At 38.1% G+C, this 24946-nt stretch overlaps 1 protein-coding gene, 1 long non-coding RNA gene and 1 pseudogene across 2 annotated transcripts; 2 read left to right on the top strand and 1 right to left on the bottom strand.

The window, feature by feature from the left end:
* Positions 1-6066: 6066 nt before the first annotated feature.
* LOC123329758 lies at positions 6067-24458 on the bottom strand. Its single transcript, XR_006545315.2, has 2 exons — positions 24304-24458; positions 6067-6232 (listed from the first exon to the last, which is right to left on the bottom strand). It is a non-coding gene; the product is annotated as an uncharacterized LOC123329758 (long non-coding RNA).
* Positions 7147-8147, top strand: LOC123329757 (annotated as a pseudogene).
* LOC102402819 (olfactory receptor 51G2-like) lies at positions 16711-18660 on the top strand. The gene has a single exon (XM_045162928.1). It carries the CDS (start codon positions 16806-16808, stop codon positions 17763-17765), a length of 960 nt encoding a protein of 319 aa, XP_045018863.1. The 5' UTR covers positions 16711-16805; the 3' UTR covers positions 17766-18660.
* Positions 24459-24946: the final 488 nt, after the last annotated feature.

Below are 24946 nucleotides of genomic sequence, written 5' to 3'. Positions count from 1 at the left end.
GCTGAATTCTGGCTCATCAAATATCTGTACATTTAACCTGTGAATGAATATATTACCTTATGTGGCAAAAGGAACATTGCAGATGTAATTAAACTAAGGATCTTGCGATGAGGACATCATCCTGAATTTTCTGAGTGGGACTGAGGCAATAACAAGATTTTTGTAAGGGGGAGACAGGCTGTCAGAAGAGAAGACACTATATTGATGGCTTTGAAGGTAGAGGAATGAGGCCATAAGCCAAGGAATGCAAATATCTGCTAGGTTCTGAGAAAGGTAAGACAACAGATTCCTCTCCATATCCTTCAGAAAGAACTTGCCCAGCAGATACCTTGATTTTAGCCCAGGAAGATTCATTTTGGATGTTTTCATTTCCAGATAGAAACATTGTACTATTTTAAGCCATGAGTTTGTGGTGATTTGATTTAGCAGCAATAGGAAATGAACACATCTACCTTACCAAGCATGAGTATCCTGTGCTGCTTTAACTAGAAATAACTATCTCCAGAGACTGCTTTTCCACTAGCTGCTCAGCAACAGTTTTAAAATACATTATTAAGACTCTCCATCAGATATGGCTATCACTCGGTACCTAATCTAAATATTCCCTCTGGCTCAAAATTAAGCTACTTGAAGAAAAATGCATAAATGGTCTTAATAGTCTTATTCTTCTCAAATTATTTTAAAATACAGTTTGTTCAGTAAATGAACAGTTTAGCAAATTTTTGTAAAATTGGGCATCCACACAAATATCACCTAAATAAAGAAATAACACCCAGATTTCCTCTGCAGTCTTTCCTGAACATAACCTTACCACTGTCACCATGTTAAATCACTATTCTGACTTTTATAGCATTCAGTTCATTATTTTTCTTTTTATTGTGATTATATAAGTGTGCATCCCCAAACAGCATAGTTTATTTGTATTTAAACTGAAGTAAAAATCATTTTATCAACTCCATTTGCAATCAAATTTTGTCTCTATTGCTCCATTGACACTTCTTGGGCAAAGGTCCCCAATGAACTCTAAATTATTAATACCAAATCAAATAACCTATTTCAAATCCTGTCTCCTCACCCCTGGACCGCTGGTCAATATTTGATACTATCAACTGCTGACTTCTTAGATATCTGTGCTTCCTCAGCTCTTCCAGCACCTCTCTATTCTGGTTATTCACTGGTCTCTCTGGATAATTCTGCTCACTGCATTTTCTGGCCAGTCTCTGAGTACAAATGTTGCCCTCCTCAATCCCAAAGTCATCCCATGGCCAGGGAGGGGGTGAAGAGGCAATACAAAGAAATTATTGTAACAAAGATAAATTTGTGCAAAACCAATTTATCTTGGAGGAAATCTATTAACATTATCAATCATGGAAATAATGCTCTAGAGATTCAACTCTCAATATATTTACAACCAAGATATTTAAATTTAAGGAAATGATCCTCTGGATTTGGAGAAGAGTTGGAAGATATATATATTTCTGCTTTATTGACTATGCCACAGCCTTTGACTGTGTGGATGACAATAAACTGTGGAAAATTCTGAAAGAGATGGGAATACCAGACCACCTGACCTACCTCTTGAGAAACCTATATGTAGGTCAGTAAGCAACAATTAGAACTGGACATGGAACAACAGACTGGTTCCAAATAGGAAAAGGAATATGTCAAGGCTATATATTGTCACCCTGCTTATTTAACTTCTATGCAGAAACACCGGGCTGGAAGAAGCACAAGCTGGAATCAAGATTGCTGGGAGAAATGTCAATAACCTCAGATATGCAGATGACACTACCTTATGGCAGAAAGTGAAGAGGAACTAAAAACTCTCTTGATGAAAGTGAAAGAGGAGAGTGAAAAAGTTGGCTTAAAACTCAACATTCAGAAAACGAAGATCATGGCATCTGGTCCCATCAATTCATGGGAAATAGATGGGGAAACAGTGGAAACAGTGGCTGACTTTATATTTTTGGGCTCCAAAATCACTGCAGATGGTCACTGCAGCCATGAAATTAAAAGACACTTACTTCTTGGAAGGAAAGTTATGACCAACCTAGACAGCATATTCAAAAGCAGAAACATTACTTTGCCAACAAAGGTCCGTCTAGTCAAGGCTATGGTTTTTCCAGAAGTCATGTATGGATGTGAGAGTTGGACTGTGAAGAAAGCTAAGCACCAAAGAGTTGATGCTTTTGAATTGTCTTGTTGGAGAAGACTCTTTTTTTTTTTAATTTAAATTTATTTATTTTAATTAGAGGCTAATTACTTTACAATATTGTATTGGTTTTGCCAAGTCCCTTGGACTGGAAGGAGGTCCAAAAAGTCCATCCTAAAGGAGATCAGTCCTGGGTGTTCACTGAAAGGACTGATGGTGAAGCTGAAACTCCAATACTTTGGCCACCTCATGCGAAGAATTGACTCATTGGAAAAGACCCTGATGCTGGGAGAGATTGGGGACAGGAGGAGAAGGGGACAACAGAGGATGAGATGGCTGGATGGCATCACCAATTCGATGGAAATGAGTTTTTAAACTCCAAACTGGTGATGGACAGGGAGGCCTGCCGTGCAGTGATTCATGGGGTCGTGAAGAATCAGACACAACTGAGTGATTGAACTGAACTGAACTGAACTGGAGGATATAAAGGATTGTATGTCCTGGGTATCTAGATACAATGCAAGATGTTTTCTGGGGACAGAATATTTTGATCAGTGTGATGATTTTGATCTCTATGGACTTAAGAGCTTAGGCTAGAAACAGAAGAAAGGAAGCCTGAAGCAGAACTGGCTGTGTGTTCTAAGCTTATATGATAGATCATTTGGAGATCTGGTAAAGATCCACAAAAATTAGCAATGGACAGCTCTGTCTGGTATATGTACACCTGATGCTTCTTTGAGACCCTGTACCATAGGGATTGGACATAAGCCTCCAGGGAGAGCCAGAACCAGTGCTTTTTAAACCTGCTCACTTGGTACTATGATCAAGACAGGGAGCCTCAGGAGGCTCCAGCTGCACCATGATCCACAGAGTTTATGTCCCTACCTCGGGGTCTGGTGAGTGATCGAAACACCTTGGGCGAGGTTAATGCAAAGCACGCTGTTTGTATACTTGGGATGGAAGTCAAGAGAAGTCATGAGCTATGCTAGATCTGGTTGCAAACTTGACTGTGAGAATTTCTGAGGCGGGGTGGACATTTGTTGGAGGTATCCGATGGCACCTCACTCCAGTACTCTTGCCTGGAAAATCCCATGGACGTAGGAGCCTGGTAGGCTGCAGTCCATGGGGTCGCGAAGAGTTGGACATGACTGAGCAACTTCCCTTTCACTTTTCACTTTCATGCATTGGAGAAGGAAATGGCAACCCACTCCAGTGTTCTTGCCTGGAGAATCCCAGGGGCAGGAGAGCCTGGTGGGCTGCTGTCTATGGGGTCGCACAGAATTGGACACGACTGAAGTGACTTAGCAGCAGCAGCAGTATCTCTTATCCTCTCATATGATACATTGTATAGTTTTGGGAAACCATCCCTGACTCCTCTTTCCTCATCCAAATATCAGTCAATTTTTTAAGATTAACTGCAAAATAAATTTCATTTATGTAAAACATACATTAGATAATTGATAATAATTAATGTAAGAAAGAAAAGAAAGAAATAATGAAAACAGAAAGAAAGGCAAGAAGGCTGGGAAGCAGGGAAGGAAGAAAGAGGGAGAGAATAAAAACTGGAAATACGGTTTATCACACTGCATTGTAACAGAGGTGATACCAAGTATTTACCAGTGAAGCTCTTACAATGAAGAAATAGTATGCAAAGAAATGATATAAGGGACTGATAATATTAAATCTATAGGATTTTTGAAAAGCATAATAGCTCTGTATTTATACTTTGAAGAACTGAAATGATTTAGTTTATATAGCGTTCCTCAAGTCAGTGCAAGTAACTCCAGGACTCTGTGCAACTTAGTGTTCTAAAGCAGCATTAACACCTTTAAAGATCTGTATTGCCACAGAGCCACCTAGCATCTGGACAATATAGAAATGTTTCTCAGAAAGTTGTACGTTTTTGAAAAAATAATTTTAAAAATTCATATTTCCATAATCTCCTATAAATATTAGAAAATGTTCAACAAAATGTCATAACCACTTTATAACAATGAGACAGTAAAGATGAAACTGTTGAGGGAAACATTATCCAGAGAGAAGCAAGTATTGCCTTAAGCTGCAAGCTCTGGCCATTGTCCAGAGGTGTTCTCTTCCATTCTGTGTTATCTCCTGTCATTTGAGCATTTCTTTGTGAACAAATCCAGACATTTTGCAATGTGTGTCTCTTCTCTATGTATACATGTGTCAAAAATGTATAGCTGCTCCTTACTAAATGTTAACATTCAAAAATCCTTTAAGGCTGTGGAGAGAAGGAAATATCCAGGTGTCTCATTTTATCAGACAAGAATGCAGACTGGAATATTTAAACACAGGGAAAATCTAGACTCAGTTATTTAGTGAGGGCTTGGAACCCATCTCCTTCATGCATCAGAACCAATACAGGAAGGTACATTTCCATAATTACTTAAGTATCACAATAAAATGAATTTGCTTTCTGAGACACAAAGTTTTACATTCCTTTTAGCCATGTTGCAGAATCTATTTTATTCATTTGTTGTTGTTGTTACTGTAGTCTCTAAATCGTGTCTGACATTTTGTGACCCCCTGCGTTGTACCCTGCAAGGCTCCTCTGTCCATGGGAGTTCCCAGACAAAAATACTGGAGGGGATTGGCATTTCCTTCTCCAAGGGATCTTCTGATTCAAGGATCAAACCCACATGTCCTGTTTTGCAGGCAGTTTCTTTAGCACTGAGCCACATGGGAAGCCTATGTTGAATTCACATTACAGTTCCATCTTTATCTGTCTCATCATTATAAAGTGGTTATGACATTTTGTTGAATAGTTTCTAATATTTATAGGAGGTTATGGAAGCCTGAATAAAATATTCTCCCACAAATAATAATGCTGAATTTCAGTTGATTTTTTTTAACTTTTATTATCTATACTTATAGGAATTTCATTTTATTACATTTTGAGGGGGGTGCTTTTCCTCTCTGTTGAAAATATACTGTGATTAACAGTGTATAAATACAATTTGTTAGGGGCAGTTTGATGGATACAAAGAATACTCACTGCCACCTCTCTCTGGAACTACAACTCAGAGAGTTTTTTTAGAACAATATAGATGATTCCTAGGACTCATCCGCCCTCATATCTCAAATTAGTGTACTCACATAAAATTCCAGTATTATTCTTTGGATCAGAGGTCCATCTCAAATATGATAGGCCTGCTTCTGCTTTCTTCTGTCTTTACAGATAGCTCTTCTCCATTTCCTTCTTTTTCTTCTACTTCTTAATATTCATCATCCTCCTTCACTGCTGCTGCTGCTAAGTCACTTCAGTCGTGTCCGACTCTGTGCGACCTCATAGACGGCAGCCCACCAGGCTCCCCTGTCCCTGGGATTCTCCAGGCAAGAGCACTGGAGTGGGTTGTCATTTCCTTTCCAATGCATGAAAGTGAAAAGCTGTCACTGTCTCCTTCACTACTTGTCCTATAATTGCTGCCAATATTTACTATTAAATTACCCAACTTGTTTTGGTTCTGACCATTGTTGCTCACCCTCCATAGAAATTCTTCTTTAGTTTCTCTTTAAACTAACAGATAACATGTGGAATGGGGATTGTAGGTGTCTTTTATTACTTTATCTGGCAACATTACAGTCAGTTTATGAAAAAGAATTAGAATATCATGAAGATTCATTAGGGCTTCCCTGGTGGCTCAGACGGTGAATAATCTGCTGGTAATGAAGGAGACTCGGGTTCAATTCCTGGGTGGGAAGATTCTCCTGGAGAAAGGAATGGCTATTCTTGCCTGGACAGAGGAGCTGTGTGGGCTACAGTCCATGGGGTCACAAAAACTGGTCGTAACTGCCACGTACATGACTGCCCAAGAGGATGTTAACAAAGAGACTCACCATTCAATGTCAACAAAGTTTCTTTAGAACTCCATGAACTCAGATTTTTCACTTTAGTCCTTTCTTTAATAATTGTCCTCAAGGGACCCAGAATCATTAAAAAGGTGGGTCATGGAAAGCAGGATGCAGGTTCACAGTTGGGATTCTTTATCTGTCTCATGGTCAGTGCCCTCATGAACTAGTTTGTGAACGTGTTCTCTGGTGACCCGTGGGTTACAGGACCTTCAAAAACACAATTACATATCATATATCAGTATATTACTTAAATTGAGTACACAGCAGGAACTCAGTAATTGTGTAAGACTGCTGAGAACATATTGTATCTCCAACAAATACGATCTAGTCTTTAGCTTCTTCTTCTCACATGTGTGTACCACCTATTCAGATATTTTTAGAGAGCTAGAAGTAGGATTGAGAAGAGACTTAAGTCCTGTAAACAAATACATCAAGCTCAAACCCTTCCTGGTGTCTTCCTGTCACAGATATTACTTTTGATGTCCTGACTGCCAAAGCAAAATATACATCTGGTAATATCAGGAGTTCAGAGTTAATATTAACATTTTTATATACATTATTTCCTAACCCCTGAGCATTCATTAGATACAATTATCTGAATCTTGGTTTCCTTACAACCCTATTATATTATAAAAACTGTTTTAGATAATGCACATGGACTCTGCTCTCAATACAAAGTTCCCCTTTGCATTTTTTATACCTTGAAACATCTTCATGTGAGGAATGAATTTTCTGTATGTGAAGGGCCAAATTTGATTCTGATAACTAGGACAAACCACCAAGAAGAGAGCACAGCATTATTCCCCCGGCAGAGGTCAACAGCCTTTTTGGCATCAAGAATGGTTTGCCTGGAAGACAATTTTTTGCCTCCAAGACCAGGACGGTGGGTAGGTGGTTTAGGGATGACTCAAGTGCATTACATTTATTGAGAACTTTATTTCCAATACTATTACATCACTTCCACCTCAGAAGATCAGGCATTAGAACCCTGAGATTGGGGGAACCCTGTCCTAGGGAAATTTCTACAGGAATATGATTCAGTATTGTGACCAGAGCAGTATTACTGTAGGCATGGGCCAGGGGTACCACATGGGATGAGATGATAGAAAATGCTGTGAAAGAATAATATTTTCTTGCTTCCACAATTTTTAAAGGGCAAAATTCTCTCAGAGTTATGGCAATTCCTATCAACAACAATGCCAGCAGTTTCTTCTTCATACTGATGGATTTCCCAGGACTGGAGACTGCTCATTGCTGGACAGCTATTCCTGTCTGCTTCATCTATGTTCTCTCCTTGCTGGGCAACACCACCATACTGTACATTGTCAAGTCTGTTCCCAGCCTCCACACTCCCATGTACCTCTTCCTCTCCATGCTCTCAGTGGCTGACCTGGGGCTCGCAGTTTCCACACTGCCTTCCATGGCAGCTGTTTTTCTCCTGGGCCAGAGGAAGGTGGGAGCTGCAACCTGCTTTGTGCAGCTCTTCTTCATCCACACATGCTCAGTAATTGAGTCAGCTGTGCTGTTGGCCATGGCTTTTGACCGCTGTGTGGCTATCCGAGAGCCCTTACACTATGCCACCATCCTGACAGCCAAGTTCATTGGGGCCATTGGGCTGGCCAGTGTGACCCGTAGTGCTGCCCTCCACCTGCCCCTGCCTGTACTCCTTGGAAGACTTCAATTCCCACCTGTGAATGCACTGTCACATTCCTACTGTGTTCACCCTGATGTTCTGAGGCTGGCCAGTTCCAGCACAGTTGTGAACAGTGGCCTTGGGCTCTTTGTGATGCTCTCCACACTGGGGCTGGATGCGGTCCTCATTCTCCTCTCCTATGTGATGATTTTGAAGACAGTATTGAGCATTGCTTCCAATGCTGGATGACTGAAAGCCCTCAATACTTGCATTTCCCATATTTGTGCTGTACTATTATTTTATACCCCACTGGTCAGCCTGTCTGTGATCCATCGCTTTGGGAAAAAGAAGCTGCCAGCTCAGATATACATGCTTCTCTCCTATTTGCACTTTCTTGTACCTCCAATGCTGAACCCGATTGGCTACACTGCCAAAACCAAAGAGATTCGAGCACGCATTCTGAAGATGCTCCAACCCAGTAAACTCTGAGCCTCAGGGTTGAAGTCCTGGTTATGATTACCAGCTTGCTGACTGAAGATTTCTCAGAGAGGAGGCAGAGAATTCTTTTCATACAATCTATCAATTAATTAGTCAGAAACACTGACCAAAATACTTTACGGTGTTTTTCCAGCCTGCTTAACAGTGCCTGCTTAACAAAAAACAAACTAACCAACAAATGTGTTTCTTATTTGACAAAGTCATTATCAGTCTGCAGACTACTCAGATTATTGTAGAGGAAACCGACAGCCTCCTGAGAATATCATTTTCATGTAAAAGCAAGCAAATTAGAAGAGTAGGATTCCAAATGACATCTAATGATGCCTTCCAACTAAAAACCTAGAACCACACAAAATTAAGCTCAAGAGAGCCTCGCTTTGTTGTACTGTCTGAGAATTTGACAAATATGTGAAATCAAAATATGTTTTTCTTATGATTTGCATACTAACTCGAGATGTGGGTTACACTGGTTAATGTAAACCAAGTAGAATATTTCAAAAAATTGAAGTGCATTTTGAGTAAATAAATACATTAATTATCATAATAAAATGAAATGTATTACAATGTGAATATTATGCAGATAAGTGTTTCTTTAAGCTTCATGAGGTATAAAAAGCAGATACAGACTCCAATATTCTTCAGCCCTCTGAATGTACTTAAAGCACTGCTCCTCACTTTTTAATAAAGACATGGGATATTCTGAGACTTCATAAGCTATTATGTTATAGTCTTTGAATGATGAATACCATGTACAACTGAATTTTCTCTGAATTTTAAGGAGGATTTAAAAGGTAAGCAGAGTTGTCATCCTGCAAGGCCATTTTTATGAGCATTGACTAGGCTTTCATACACAAGTCAAAGCTAGAGAAACTGATTTGCTCTGGAGTCATGGTTTCTTTCTTTCAAAAGTAAATCTTGAATTAACTTCTTTGATAGAACTGCTCTATTACAAACATAATCTGTACTCGTGATATAGGGAAGAGCAAATTTTGACTCTATATTGCATCTGTTTCTTTCATTTTAATCTTTGCTTACCATTGCTTTTGTTCAGTAAAATGATATTGTCTATACATAATGGTCTGCCATAGGGAACCCTGCCCCTCTATCTGAATGTTAAACCAAAATGCCTTTGTTCAGGACCCTGTCCAATGTAGATATCTACAGGAAGGAAGACATTAACACATCACTTCCCTGAGACTGGCCATTCCAGCAGATATTTGTAAGATTAATGACCTTCTCCTTTTACTTCCTCACCTTCCCCCTCCCACGTCTGTGTTATATGAAAGAATCTGGCATCCAGACCCCAATAAGATGTTATTTTTAGACAGTAGTCTGCCATCTTCTACAGTAGCCAGCTTCCTATATAAGGTCATATTCCTTGCCTTAACACCTAGTCTCTTGGATTTATTGATTCTTTATGTGGTGAGCTTCCCTGATAGCTTAGTTGGTAAAGAATCCGACTGCAATTCAGGAGACCCTGGTTCAATCCATGGGTTGGGAAGATCCCCTGGAGAAGGGATAGGCTACCCACTTCAGTATTCTTGGGCTTCCCTTGTGGCTCAGCTGGTAAAGAATACACCTGCAATGCAGGAGATCTTGGTTCATCCCTGGGTTGGGAAGATCCCCTGGAGAAGGGAAAGGGTACCCACTCTAGTAATCTGGCCCAGAGAATTCCATGGACTGACTGTATAGTCCATGGGGTCCCAAAGAGTTGGACAAGATTGAGCAACTTTCACTTTCATATGTGGTAAGCAGAGGGAGCTTGGATTTGGTAACACTAGGTAACATTATGTCAAGTAAGTCTGTCACTCACAGGCTAATACTTTCCTCCATTAGGAAGAGAACTGCTCTAAATTTGCATTCAATTTCCCCATCTGAGCTTGTAAAATACAGTCAGGCAGAAAGCCCAGATGGATATGAATTTCACATCTTGTTTCTTTTATCACAAGAAATCAAAGATCTTCCTGCTTGTTTTTCAAGGTTTGGTATATTTTACATATCTTGCCCAGAGTTAGAGTTATTTATTTATTAGTTGGAATATGTTTAATACCTATTATTTCTTTATAACATATAACATGAAGGTGGAAATTTAAGTGGAAAATTTTTCAAGCCTCTATTTTTCTGCATTCATACTCAGGGATTTGACAAGTAAGTGTGTCTACAAAAATTAAGCTTTCATTTTATTTTGCTTATACAGTGAAACAAAGAACTTTACAAAACATGATTTCATAGTAGCATTAATTGTCTTGGTTTTCAATGCTGTGGCTAAATTTCTAATTTCTATTTAACTATAGAGACATGTCCTCAAAGTTGGAAAGTCTTTCATTTTATTGAACTTTAAAATTTCTGTGGCAACAATAGAAAGTTTCTTTGCTGCATTTGTATGACCATCATTAGCATATAATTTATTTAATATGTGCTTTTTTAAATAAATTATTTAATATGTGCTTTTAAAATAACTTACTAGTGATTTGTATATGTTATAATATTAAAAACTCATTATACTATTATAAAATAATAATCATATTAAAATAACAGATAATTATTAGAATATTTGAATAACAACAAGCGTTGTTTTAAATTTTTTAATGGAGTACCTGGTTTAATCCTCAAAACTATGGTGAATTAGCTCTTTTCACTATTCTAATTTCATGGATAAGGAAACTGAGTCAATGAGAGATTAAGTAACATACCCAAATATTCTGAGCTATTAAGCGACAGAGTTGAGATTCAATCCTAGACAGTTTAACCCTAGGGCCATTGATGTTAATCATATATCCGTTACTTCCCAGTGGTAGTAGTATTATATTTTAGGGACATGAGAAATGAGGCCCAAAAGAGCCTGCACATTAGACAATTACCAGTAAAGACTTTTTTCAACTCAGGCCTTTCTGATGTTGAAGCTTGTACTCTCAAAAAGGCCAATTGCTTTTTAATTGGAATATACAGGGACTCAGTAACTGAAAGATTCAGCCTTGGCAGGTCCAAAGAACTTCCAATCACAACAGAGTCTTTGGCCCATTGCAAAACTTGTTTGGCAGTGACATGGTTAAAGGTAGCTGCTTCCCCAAAGCCCAGAGTGTTCAGCAAGGGAGAAAATTCAGGAATGTACCCAGGAGAGGGGTGGGAAAAGTTCTCAGATCTTATCTCCTTCTGGGTAAGTAAACAATCTGTGAGGTTTGGAGGGGAAAGAAGGAGGAAAACCAATTTGCCAAGTTTCCTTATTAGTGCTAGTTTAAGGACTTGTTAATATGTTTTGAATTAAGACCCTGAAAAAGGATATTATACTGAAGATTTAGAGGAAGAAAAGGGGCTCTTCATCTTCAGATATGATCTAAGAGCTATTGGATATGTTTTCTAAAGAATTTCTCAAAAGTGTTGTCATAACAGATAGAACTAATTAAATGGCAAGTAGGACCTGGCAACTTATTTTCAAAAGCCCCCACTGTCTTAAATACAGCTTGATATGTGTATACCTGAATTTCCAGGCAGATGGATTCTATACTTAAGGTAGATAAGCTCAAGTGAGGAAAAGTTTAAGGAACAGAATGGTATGGGGATTGCTGGTTTGTGAAGACAGTTTGAAAAGACGGTCTGTTTCTCCTTGCAAGATGGAAGTGAACAAAAAGATGTGAATTGATAGGTCTAAGGTGATCAAGATTAATTGCAATTTTGTCTAAATCTCTGAAGAATCAGCATTGAAAAAGTGCCTTGGATTTTGAGTATGGTAAGTAAATTTTCTAAATTAAAGGATGGACAAATATTCACAGTTATTATTTACTTTCTAAATACTTTATAGAATACTAGGAACTCTTCTATCCACTGTCTTAGTTTATCTTTAAGTAAAACTATCAGATTGACGAAGTGAAATTAGCATAGTATGTGTGAGTGTGTGTATGCAGTGTGAGAGGAGAATCCTTTATGAACATGAAGCCTATTCTCTGATTATTTCCTATTACTATCATGGCAGAATATTCTCTCTCAATGCTGTTGATCTGAATCCTAATGTGCCTAAGGATTCTATGGTCATTCCCTGTGCCTCAGCTGGTAAAGAATCTACCTGCGATACAGGAGACCCCGTCCCTGGGATGGGAAAAATCCCCTGGAGAAGGGAGAGGCTACCCACTCCAGTATTCTGGCCTGGAGAATTCCATGAACTGTATAGTCCATGGGGTCGCAAAGAGTCAGGCATGACTGAGCAAGACGTTCACTTTAATGTGCCTGTAGTTAGAAAATCCAGTGTGGCTTCCCACTTTGCACCTTGATTGCACAGGTTTTCTCCTAGTTGCAAATCTGTGGACAAAACAAAAGGAGGAATTCCTATGAGGAAGAAGCTCACAGTGCATCCTTAACTCCTGTGGAAACAGCTCTTGTTTAAGTTCAAGTTTTGTCCAAGTTGCTTTGTTTGTTTATTTATTTAGTATTTTATTGCTGGAGCCTGAACCAGAGGCAGGTATCCAGACTTTTATTCTGCTTCTTACAATGAAATCCCTTCACTCAGAAAATACTTTTTTAAAAAATATTAAAACAAGAAAAATCATCACATACACGTAAAACAAAACTTTCCCTCTCCTAGGCAGTCAGTTTCATACAAAACATAAAAAATAACAATACACACTACATATATGAACATCTCAATGTCTTCTTTCAGAACTCCATTTTCTCAAAGACTAAGTAAGTAAAATAATGCGAGGAACCCTGAATCTGCTTTTAGAGGCATTCATTGTACTTTTACCTATACATGTAAAACCTGTGAGTGAAGCAAAGGGTCTTTCAGTCTGTTAAAGAAATGTTAAAGATTCTTCTCTAACTTTGAAGAAACCCCGGGGTGAAGATAAGATGAGAATTCAGTAATTGTCTAGAAATTTCATAAATCTGTATGTAAAAAGGATAAAAAAGCATGTCCAACTTCCTACGGCACCAGAATTTAGTGGACAGATTACTTTATTAACAATGTGATAGTTTTCAAACAGATTCTTTACCCAGTGAGCCATCAGGGAAGTCCTGAAAAAAAATTTTTTTTTCAAATAGTATCCTTATTTATTATAATCTCTACAGGTTTCTTTAATCTTTAATGATTTATGGTAAACTCATTTGGTAGAAAGAAAGTGAAAGTGAAGTTGCTCAGTCGTGTCTGACTCTTTGTGACCCCATGGACTGTAGCCTACCAGGTTCCCATCCATGGGATTTTCCAGGCAAGAATACTGGAGTGGGTTGCCATTTCCTTCTCCAGGAGATCTTCCTGACCCAGGGATTGAACCCCAGTCTCCCACATGGTAGGCATTGTAGGCAGATGCTTTATGGTCTGAGCCACCAGGGAAGATCCAAACTCATTTGGTACATCCTACTAAAACACTCTGTTTGTGACTGTCTTTGTTGATCCCATCTCAGAATTTAGCACTAAGATGCAAGGTTTCTTTCTTTGTCTTAGAGTGTTCCTTTTCTCTTAACTCATGACTTTTGATTCTCCCCCACTTTTTTGTTTTAGTGAGACTTCAAGAGCACTGCACTCATCTATTTACTAAGCAATACTATTCCTAAGAATGTACCACAGTGACTCTCAGACTTCAGTTTGCATCAGAATTCCCTGGAGAATTGGTTAAAGCCCCTTAAGTCTGGGCTTCTTCCTGAGAAACCATCATTCAGTAGGCTAGGGTGGGACCTAATAATTTGTACTTATTACAATTTCTCATGCTGCTGATACCACTAGCCCAGGGTCCACACTTTCAGAGCCACTTGCTATATATTCAGCGCAGAAGAGAATACCACCCTGACCCCTGAAGCCCCAGCAAATGGAATATAGTTTTCTTAAGTGATGGTATTGGTTCTAGAAGGTTCGCCTAATTCTCTTATTTCTTATTGCAATTATATCTATTGTAGATATCTACCTCTATTCCTTGATACATCTGTATAGGACAAGAAAGACTGGCATGCTGCAATCCACGGGGCCACAAAGAGTAGGACATGACTGACTGACTGAACAACAACAACAAAAACCCAACGACTTAATCACATACACAAAAATCTCCAACTTTCTTGTTCCTTTTCATCCTTCTGCTTTCTTCAATTGCCCCCTCCTCAGAGAACTTTGACCTAAACTGGCAGTCTAAAATAACACCCCCTTCTCTTTCCACATTGTTTTATTTTCTTCACATATTTGAAATAATATTGACTCATGCATCTCTTTTTATTGAGATCTTATTATTTTTTTTCATCATTCTATTTCCTGAATCTTGAACATTGCCTCAGACAGTTTAATTACTGACTGAAAATGCAGACATCTAATCTGATGGTAAGAAAGTAGATTACAATAGACAAACCTGAAGGGGCCATTATGAAGGAATTTAAAAAAAAAAAAAAAAAAACAGGAATTCATGAGAATTTTTAGTTTACTTTGATTTAAAGATAAGGTTTGTGAGTACCTCAAGTCTGTTTGACTGGCATATGTCTTCCAAGCAAAAATATTCAGAGTAAAAAGCACTGAGTCAGAGAGGATCACTTCCAGTCCTGGATCCTCCTTTCACTTATTTATTTTTAAAATAATTCTTTTTGTTGTTGTTGTTGTTGGAAAATACTTTTTTTTTAATTTTATTTTATTTTTCAACTTTACAATATTGTATTGGTTTTGCCATATATCAAAATGAATCCGCCACAGGTATACATGTGTTCCCCATCCTGAACCCTCCTCCCTCCTCCCTCCCCATACCATCCCTCTGAGTCCTCCCATTGCACCAGCCCCAAGCATCCAGTATCATGCATCGAACCTGGACTGGCGATTCGTTTCATATTTATTCCTTTATGGCTGTGTTGGGCCTTTGTTGCTGCATGGGCTTTCTCTAGTTGCAGCAAACTGGGGCTACTCTCCAGTTGCAGTGTGCAGGCTTCTCACCACAGCAACTTCTCTTGTTGTAGAGCATGGGCTCTAGAGCAGGCTGGCTTCAGCAGCTGCAGTATGTGGGCTCAGTAATTGTGACTCCTGGTCTCTAGAGTACAGGCTCAGTAGTTGTGGTGCACGGGCTTAGTTGCTCCATAGCATGTGGGAACTTCCTGGACCAGGAATCAAACCCATGTCCCCTGCATTAGCAGACAGACTCTTTACCCCTGAGCCATGAGGAAAGCCTCCCTCCTTTTATTATCTATGTAAACTTAGGAAAGTTAAGTATTTGAATTCTTCATGATTAAGTTGCTTTGTCTGGAAAAACTGATTTGCTACATTCTGAAGTTTGAATTGCTTTAAAATGGTATATATGAAAATGTTCTATAAAGTACTTTAAGTGAAATAAAAAGGTAATGAACTATACATTTTTATCTGCAGAAGAAAAAGTGAATGAATTCACAAATATGCAGACCTCCTTTTCAAAGAGAGAGTAATACTGGATTGCATTTCCCCTGGCATATAAAATGAAATGTGATAAAGAAAAAAATATCAATACCATCCGAAATAAAGTCTCTGAGTATAAGATTTAGTAAGATTCCTCAAAATTAAATTACCGTTTTCATTGTGATTCTTTATTTTTTTTATTTTATTTTTAAATTTTACATAATTGTGTTAGTTTTGCCAAATATCAAAATGAATCCGCCACATTGTGATTCTTTAATGTTTTGTATTTCTGGAAAATTGCAGTAATCTCCCTTTGTTTATGATTAGGAAGGAAAGTGAAAAAACTTTCAAATTGAGCTCTCTTTCACTGTATTCTCAAAAATGGAACTCATAATGGGCAAAGTATTGGAAGGTGGTTGAGATGGCATGGAGTGACACAGTGGCCAAAATTCAAGGCAGAGAACACAGAGAAAACAAAAGACCTACTCTCAGATTTTTATCCTCCTCCAGAAATTATTTTTTAAGTGCAGCTAAATCCTGATTCCTTGGCAAACAAATGTCTTTCTAGTATCTATAATTTCATAAATATAATGCTGAATAGTTACTGATGATCTTTAAAGTGTCTGTTCAATATGCAATGAGTTAGGAATCATTCTATTTATATGTTAGGCATGTGCATATAAGACATTGAATCATAGACATTAGACAATGAATCATATTTGGATAAATGTCCATAGCTTGGCATTTTAGATTGCATGTAGAAAGGCTTCATTTGTATGCTCACACGGGTGTGTTAATGTGTTAAAGGGAACCATGTTTTAGTATGTATGAAGGTATCTCTCTGCAAAATTCTCATGTTCACCTTATTAAAGAAGTACTTACTGAAAAGTATGTGAAGGAGATCCTGACAGGGAGTGAGGAAAACTGAACTCTGCTTTTAGATCAGACACACTGACTACACTGGAACCTGGATTTAATTTCTCAGTATGTATAATGTAGAGTTAGAATCAGTATGGTCTCACTCCCTTTCAAGAACCATGATTCAAACTCTGATTTAGGGTTAAATTTTGTTGTGTGGCTCCAGAGCCAATGTTACTACATATGCATGATTTCTTCAAATAATTCAAACTCACTTTTTTTTTTTTTTTAAGGGTTTCTGATCTATGAACTAGGGGGAATACTTGGAAAAATTAAAAGGCTGTAATTATCAGAGAATCATTTTGGAGTGTCTTTTCAATGTATTAATTTATAGAACAGGTTCTGACCCAGTAATCTTTTAATTCTAGGGCGTGTGATTGTACTTTTGGAGTTCCACCCCTCAGGTCACCATGGCAGACTCCAACCACACTGGCACCTCCTTCTTCCTCACAGGCCTGCCAGGCCTTGAGGCTGTGCACACGTGGCTCTCCATTCCTCTGTGTGCCATGTATGTGGCTGCTCTGGCAGGAAACAGCCTGATCCTGTGGGTGGTGAGGTCAGAGCCCTCCCTGCACCAGCCCATGTACTACTTCCTGTCCATGTTGGCTGTGACCGACCTGGGGCTGTCTGCCTCCACCCTGCCCACCATGCTCTCCATCTACATGCTGGGAGTCAGGGAGGTGGCCCTGGATGTGTGTCTGGCCCAGCTCTTCTTCATCCACACCTTCTCAATCATGGAGTCCTCTGTGCTGCTGGCCATGGCTTTTGACTGTTTTGTAGCCATCAGCAAGCCCCTGCACTACGGTACCATCCTCATGAGTCCCAGGATTGCCAGGCTGGGCCTGGTCATTGTGGTACGCAGCATCGGTCTTCACATCCCAGCCCCCATCATGCTGAAGCAGCTGCCTTACTGCAGGACTCGCCTGCTGTCCCACTCCTACTGCCTGCACCCAGACGTCATGAAGCTGGCCTGTGCTGACACCCACATCAACAGCATCTATGGTCTCTTTGTAGTACTGTCCACACTGGGGGTGGACTCTGTGCTCATTGTCCTGTCCTATGGGCTCATCCTCCAGACAGTGCTATCCATTGCATCCAAGGCTGAGCGCCTCAAAGCCCTCAACACTTGTGTCTCCCACATCTGTGCTGTGCTGCTCTTCTACACACCTATGATTGGCCTGTCCATGATCCACAGATTTGGCAGACGAGCTTCCCCTTCCAGCCATGTGATGCTCTCTTACCTGCACTTTCTCACACCTCCATTGCTCAACCCAGTGGTTTATACCATTAAGACCAGGCAGATCCGACTGAGGATGCTGCACCTTTTCCACTCAGATAGGACTGACATCAGAGATGCTCAGGATTGTTAAGTCTTTGGTAGAGAGAGAAAAAGCATGCAAGACTCCATCATAGTTTTCTAATGAGCCACTGAACATAAAGTAAGTCCCATAATGACGAGAAGAAGACAGGGATGAGACACACAACATCTTCCACAGAAAGTTCTCAGTCATGGGAAGAAATAACCACATCAGTGACTTATTTTTCATTAAACAAAGTTCAGCCTCTGTTTTAGAAGAAAAGTTCATAAAATTTAAGGCTCAAGGGGAGAATCGCCATTCTAAATGGAAAAGGAACTCTAAAGAATTACTTGCAAACTTTACAAATGTATTTAAAAAAAAAAAAAGGACATAAAAGAAGCTTTTCCTGGGAGTTTAGGAGAATTTGGGGCAAATAGGGTTATCGGTATGTTTGGAATTCAGTGATAATAGAAGTAGTTTGGAAAATCTCCATTAAATATAATCTTCATGAAGAAATGAATTTTTTATCTATTGTTGACAATTACATCCCCTTTCTTTAACACAGCACTTGCTATTTATTAGGTGTTTGGCTGTATTTATTGAATTAAAGGATAAATGAATGCCTGGGTTATATTTTTGAGGAAGACTGGCAAGAATGAAGTATTCATAAGGCAATAAATGTAATTCTAGATACGTGAAAATCAAGCATAGGAGTACTTCTTAGTTTTCCTTTTAGGGCATTTCAGGATTTTGCTGTTTCCCTCTATTTTTCATTATTAATTTCAAAGATGGTCTCAATATTCTGCTTTTAAACAGCAAATATGTTTGGCCAGAGTTATAATCCCATTTTTTGAATAACGAGAATGAAAGCAAGAAGATTGTTCCTTCAGAAGGCTCATAACATATAATTTTAATAAGCTTTGATCAAACATTTTAAAAGCAAAAGTATTCATAGTAATGATTATATGATAAATGTTGCTATGGTACTTTATCCTAAAGTGTTTTTTGGTGCTTTTAGGACCTCATTAATCATCTAATAGGTAAATATCCTCTTAATCATGAAAAAAATATTCTCAGAAACTAGTTTTTTATGATCAATAAATTAGGGAATGAGGGAGACCAGGAGAACATTCATGGTTCAAATTGTTGCTAATTATAACTGCAAATCATCTAATAATAAAGGTATTTTCATGTCATGAACTGTGAAATTTCAGCTTATTAGTCACTATTTGAACTGAAAATGGGAAGCAGAGAAGTGAGATTCACCTGAGAAGTGGTATTACTTTGCCACTTTTTATGATATACTGTGATAATAGTCATTCTGTAATTGATGTACACAATACACTCACTGCACTCAATATGCCAGAAAATTTGGAAAACTCAGCAGTGGCCACAGGACTGGAAAAGGTCAGTTTTTATTCCAATCCCAAAGAATGGCAATGACAAAGAATGTTCTAACTACTGCACCGTTGCACTCATCTCACATGCTAGCAAAGTAATGCTCAAAATTCTCCAACCCAGGCTTCAACAGTACATGAACCAAGAACTCCCAGATGTTCAAGCTGGATTTAGAAAGGGCAGAGGGACCAGAGATCAAATTTTCAACATCCATTAAATCACAGAAAATAAGAGAATTCCAGAAAAATATCTACTTTTGCTTCATTGACTACACTAAAGCCTTTGACAGTGTTGATCACAGCAAACTGTGGAAAATTCTTAAGGAGATGAAAATACTAGGCCACCTTACCTGCCTCCTGAGAAACTTGTATGCAGGTCAAGAAGAAACAATTAGAAACCGACATGAAACAACAGACTGGCTCCAAATTGGGAAAGGAGTACTTCAAAGCTCTATATTGTCACCTTGTTTATTTAACTTACATGCAGAGTATATCATGTGAAATGCCAGGCTGGATGAAGCACAAGCCACAATCAAGACTGCTGGGAGAAATATCAATAACCTCAGATATGCAGATGATACCATCCTTATGGCAGAAAGTGAAGAGGAATTAAAAAGCCTTTTGATGAAAATGAAAAAGGAGAGTGAAAAGCTGGGTTAAAACTCAACATTCAAAAAATGAAGATCATGGCATCTGGTCCCATCAATTCGTGGCAAAAATAGATGGGGAAACAATGGAAACAGTGACAGACTTTACTTTCTTGGGCTCCAAAATCACTGCAGATGACTACAGCCATGAAATTAAAAGACACTTGCTCCTTGGAAGAAAAGCTATGACTAACCTAGACAGCATATTAAAAAGCAGAAGCATTACTTTGCCAACAAATGTCCATATAGCCTAAGCTATGGTTTTTCCAGTAGTCATGTATGGATGTAAGAGTTGGACCACAAAGAAAGCTGAGCACCAAAGAATTGATGTTTTTGAACTGTGGTGTTGGAGAAGACTCTTGAGAGTCCCTTGGACTGCAAAGGGATCAAAACAGTCAATCCTAAAGGAAATCAGTCCTGAATATTCATTGGAAGGACTGATGCTGAAGCTGAAGCTCCGATACTTTGGCCACTTGATGTGAAGAACTGATTCATTGGAAAAGACCCTGATGCTGGGAGGGATTGAAAGCAGGAGGAGAAGGGAATGACAGAGGATAGATGGTTAGATGTATCCCCAACTCTATGGACATAAGTTTGAGCAAGATCTGGGAGTTGGTGATGGATCTGAAGCCTGGTGTCCTGCAGTCCATGGGGTCACAACAGGTCAGAGACAACTGAGTGACTGAACTGAACTGAATTGATGTACTCAGGCTTCCCAGATGGCACAGTGGTAAAGAATCTGCCTGCCAATCCAAGACATGCAAGAGACATGGGTTCGATCCCTGGGTTGGGAAGATCTCCTGGAGTAGGAAATGGCAATCCACTACAGCATTCTTGCCTGGAAAATCCCATGGATTTAGAAACCTGGTGGACTGTAGTCCATGGGGTTGCAAAGAGTTGGCCATGACAGGATGCATGCAACTGATTTACTAGAGTATGCAAATTATTAATTCTATACCCACATCTAAATAACAAAAACAGTAGGTGTATATGATACAGATATTTAGATTCCCTTCAAACATACTTTTGCAAAAAAATTTTAGTCAGTTCTCTCCAGGTGGAATAAGACATAGTATATATTCTCAGGATTTCCAAATGCAAAATCAAAGGAGCAAAGGGAACTCAAGACACATTGACAAGAGCTGCCCAAGCTAAACTGTAAGGAATTAGCCAATGTGTTTTAAGCTATCCTTTGAGAAGCTGCGACACAGAGCACTCTTCGTAGGAAATCGTATAGAGGAAGAGAGTAGGAAGGAGCTGTAGGGGAGCCCTTGACAGAGGATTTATCTCTTTAACATTTATCTCTCCTCAGTATGAGACAAACTCTCTATCTTCCCAATATACAAAATATTTTCTCTGCAACTTTTTTATGCTTTTTTTTTTCCAGGTGCCATAGGCACAAGGCAGGTCTGAAATTTCATCTTGTAAGATCCATTGGTTATTCTTATTCATAAACTATTAGAAGTTTGAGAATAATAACTATACGAAGGAGAAAGAAGGTATATAAGATGATTGTAAAAAATACATGTTTGTTGGAAAAATTAAGAAGCTATATTTTAAACCTCAGCTAGGAATTTTCTAAGTCCTAATTACCCCCAATTGTGCTTAAATGGACAGAGAAAGCATTTAACATAAATTAAAAAAAAATTTTTTTAATTACCGTGGCTTTATCTTTAAGCCACAGAAAGGTATGAGAGAAACTGAAGTGTATGTGGGAATGGAAGAAGTCAATATTAAAAGGCTGTAATACTGTATGATTCCAACCAACTACATGACATTTGGGAAACAAAAAGCTATAGACACAGAAAAAGATCAGTGGTTGTCAGAAGGGTTAGAGGGAAGGTGAAATAAATAGTTGGAATACAGGGAATCTGTAGAATTAAACTATTGTGTATGATGCTGTAATGGTAGATGCATGCCATTTGTCAAAGCTCAAAAGATGTACAATAAAAGACTGAAGTCCTAAACTATGGACTGTACTTAATAAAGTGCCAATATTGCCTCTTCAATTGTAACAAATATATTACACTAACGCAAAAGGTTAATATTAAGACAAAATTGGGTGGGTAGGGTTAAGGGGATATATAAACTCTGTACCTTCTCATTTTTTCTTTAAATATAATTCTGCTCTATAATGTGAAAGTGAAGTAGCTCAGTCGTGTCCAACTCTTTGCAACCCTGTGGACTATAGCCTACCAGGCTCCTCCCTCCATGGGATTCTCCAGGCAAGAATACTGGAGTGGGTTGCCATTTCCTTCTCCAGGGGAACTTCCCAACCCAGGGATCGAACCCCGGTCTCCTGCATTGCAGGCAGATGCTTTAACCACTGAGCCACCTGGGAAGCCCAGTCTATAATGCAATATATGTTAATTTTTAAAAGCTTCATTTCAAAAGTGAGAGTCCTCCAAATATTATCACATTTTTCTCTCATTGAAACTTTAACATATTTCAATAAAGGACAATTGGTAATATGCTGACATACTTTAAAATAGACTCAATAGTTTGTCACAATAGATGGTCATGGTGAAAAGAAGTCGCAATATAGGAAAATTCTTTATATTTTATAGTATGGGCTTCCCTGGTGGCTCAGATGGTAAAGAATCTGCCTGCAATGCAAGAGACCTAGGTTTTATCCCTGGGTCAGAAAGATCCCCTGGAGAAGGGAATAGCTACCTACTCCAGTATTCTTGCCTGGAATACTCCATGGACAGAGGAGCCTGGGAGACTACAGTCCATGTGGTCACAAAGAGAAGGACGTGACTGACTAACACTAACAAGTTTGCATAATGAGCTGGAAAAAAAGTGCAGAATTGTTGCTAACAAGCTGTTCTGGGATGGAAAACTATCAAATGAAATTTAAAACTGGAAAATCCAATTATGAAATAAGAAAGATAAATTTAGTCAGCTAATCCAAATGTTGACTGCTCTCTGTTATAAAAGCAGTTGCTCAGCATGCAAAATACCCAAAAGACTTTTCAGCCCAGAGGTTATTCCTTGGGCTGTTTTTCATGGACATTTGTGTACAATACAGATGCATCTATAAACATATATCTTTCTACACCCCTATTAACTAGACATGACTTTTTGCCTATAACCTGGGAACATCACTGTGGGAATTCAAGATCTTCCTTTTTAGAGTCTAAGGGTTTAGAAAAACCATGCATCTAAAAGGTAAATTAGAACAGTTTCAAGCTTATAACTGTGGGTTCTGCAGGCCTGAATTTTAAAGCAGGCTTCCCATACTCATCATGTATGTAATGTGACCTTGAGAAAGTCCTTCAAAGACTAAATTCCTTTCTATGTTAAACGGTTATGCTAAAATGACTACTTTATATGGTAGTTGTGACTGTTAAATTGGATAATTCATCTAAAGTGGTTAGAATAGAATTTAGGAAAATGCTGAGCACATTTTAAGGACTGATAAACACTTGCAATTATTATTTTTACCATTACTATTTTATTGTCCATTTCTGTGCTGATATCTGATATGTCTTCCATGTAAACCCGCTGACATTTTCCATGTGCCTGCTGTACAGCAAAGCCAGGCCATACTTGGGGACATTCAGATAAATGAAACAAGACTTCAGTTTAGCAACATTAATAATATTGTGGCTATACCTCCATATTTTTAATGCACAGACATTCAAAAACCTCTCCGAGTTTTCAGTAAAAGTACTTTTACTTATTCTATGGGTTTGCTTCTTGATGAGGAATTTTGTTTTTTTCTTCCTACTGGAATTTCATGAAAGGGGTGGGAGAGAGAGAGAGAAGGATCAATTTGTGTTGATAATTTGGTAATGTGCCTTAATTCTTTGATAAGTATTGGGATAATTTGAAAAGTACTTCAGTTAACTTAAGGGAGTACAGCTAGATATCTTGAAATGCAGAGTAGTTTTCCATTTGCTAGACGGTGTGACAATCTCACATGAAAAGTAAAGATTGTGAATTCCAAAATTTGTATTGTTCTTTTTAGATGAAATAATATTTATTATTCATAACTTTGAAACATGCTAAGTTTCAGCAAATATTGTGAATTTATATATATGATGCCTTTACCAAAAATATTAATTTTGACTGCAAACATGACTGACTAAATTTATGTTTTAAATGGGCTTGAAACATGGATAATTTTTAATTTGAGGGTTTTTTTTTCAGAAAATATTTTATAATTTTTGATATATTGAAAAGAATTGCTGCTATTGAGAAAAAGTTGCTGAAATTTGATATTATTATTTTGTTAGTGAATATAAAAATTGCATTCACTCTGTTCTTTCAAAAATTTTTTCAGTAATAGATAGTGAATAACATTGGGCCTTGACATTTTTCAGTGACTTTCTTGTTCTGAATGAGAACATTCTGTAATCTGAATTTTGTGTTCATTGATTCTATTTCATGATCCCTGAGAATTAGTCTTAAATGATGATATGTTTAATATTATAATTTTTGTACAACAGTTTAAATGTCATGTTAATTTGAACATTGTCTTCAAGAGTTTAGATCAGGGACAGATGAGTAAAATTTTTTTTCTTTATTGTAACAAAATTTAGACCAAAGAAAATATCTTACCCCCTCAGGATTGAAAGAAGAATTCAACCTTTTATGCTGCCTCCAATTCTATGTCAGACCACCATTCCATCTCCTCCCAGTCAATCTGTCCACTGAACAATGGAATATTAATTCTCTCCAATCTTCATTTCTACCAAAACAAAGGAGAGAGGAAAATTACCTTTTCAGTTTTAAAAATTTATTAGTAAATTAGAGAGAAACACTATATACATAGAACTCTTAAAGGTTCAAAAGACATGTACATAAATCATATAGTTATAACCACTGGCATTACAAAAAATAAAAATTTTACCTCAACATTTCTGATTCACAAATTTTTCAGAGATAAAAAGATTTCCCATAAAAAGGGAGCACTTTGCCAATGATCATTCAGTTATTCAGTAACTTTTCTTAGACCACATTCTTCTACTTTACAATACTAAAATTAGTACTTAAGACTTGACTTAGTTGAAGGAAAAAGTGCTCTTTTTTACTGTTATTTACTCTGGCTCTTTTCCTTGTTTTTCACGTAATAGATTTTGGCCACTTCTTTAGAACAACATCAAACTATACATCCACTCCCTTCACTGCCTTCTTGTTGACTGGTGTCCCAGGATTAGAAGACTTCCAAATTTGGATTTCCATCCCTTTCAACTTCATGTAC

The sequence above is a fragment of the Bubalus bubalis genome, chromosome 16, assembly GCF_019923935.1.
Source record: "Bubalus bubalis isolate 160015118507 breed Murrah chromosome 16, NDDB_SH_1, whole genome shotgun sequence".
Taxonomy (NCBI): Eukaryota; Metazoa; Chordata; class Mammalia; order Artiodactyla; family Bovidae; genus Bubalus; species Bubalus bubalis.
Note: the sequence above shows the minus strand (reverse complement) of the source record. Positions and strands in the feature narration are given on the sequence as shown.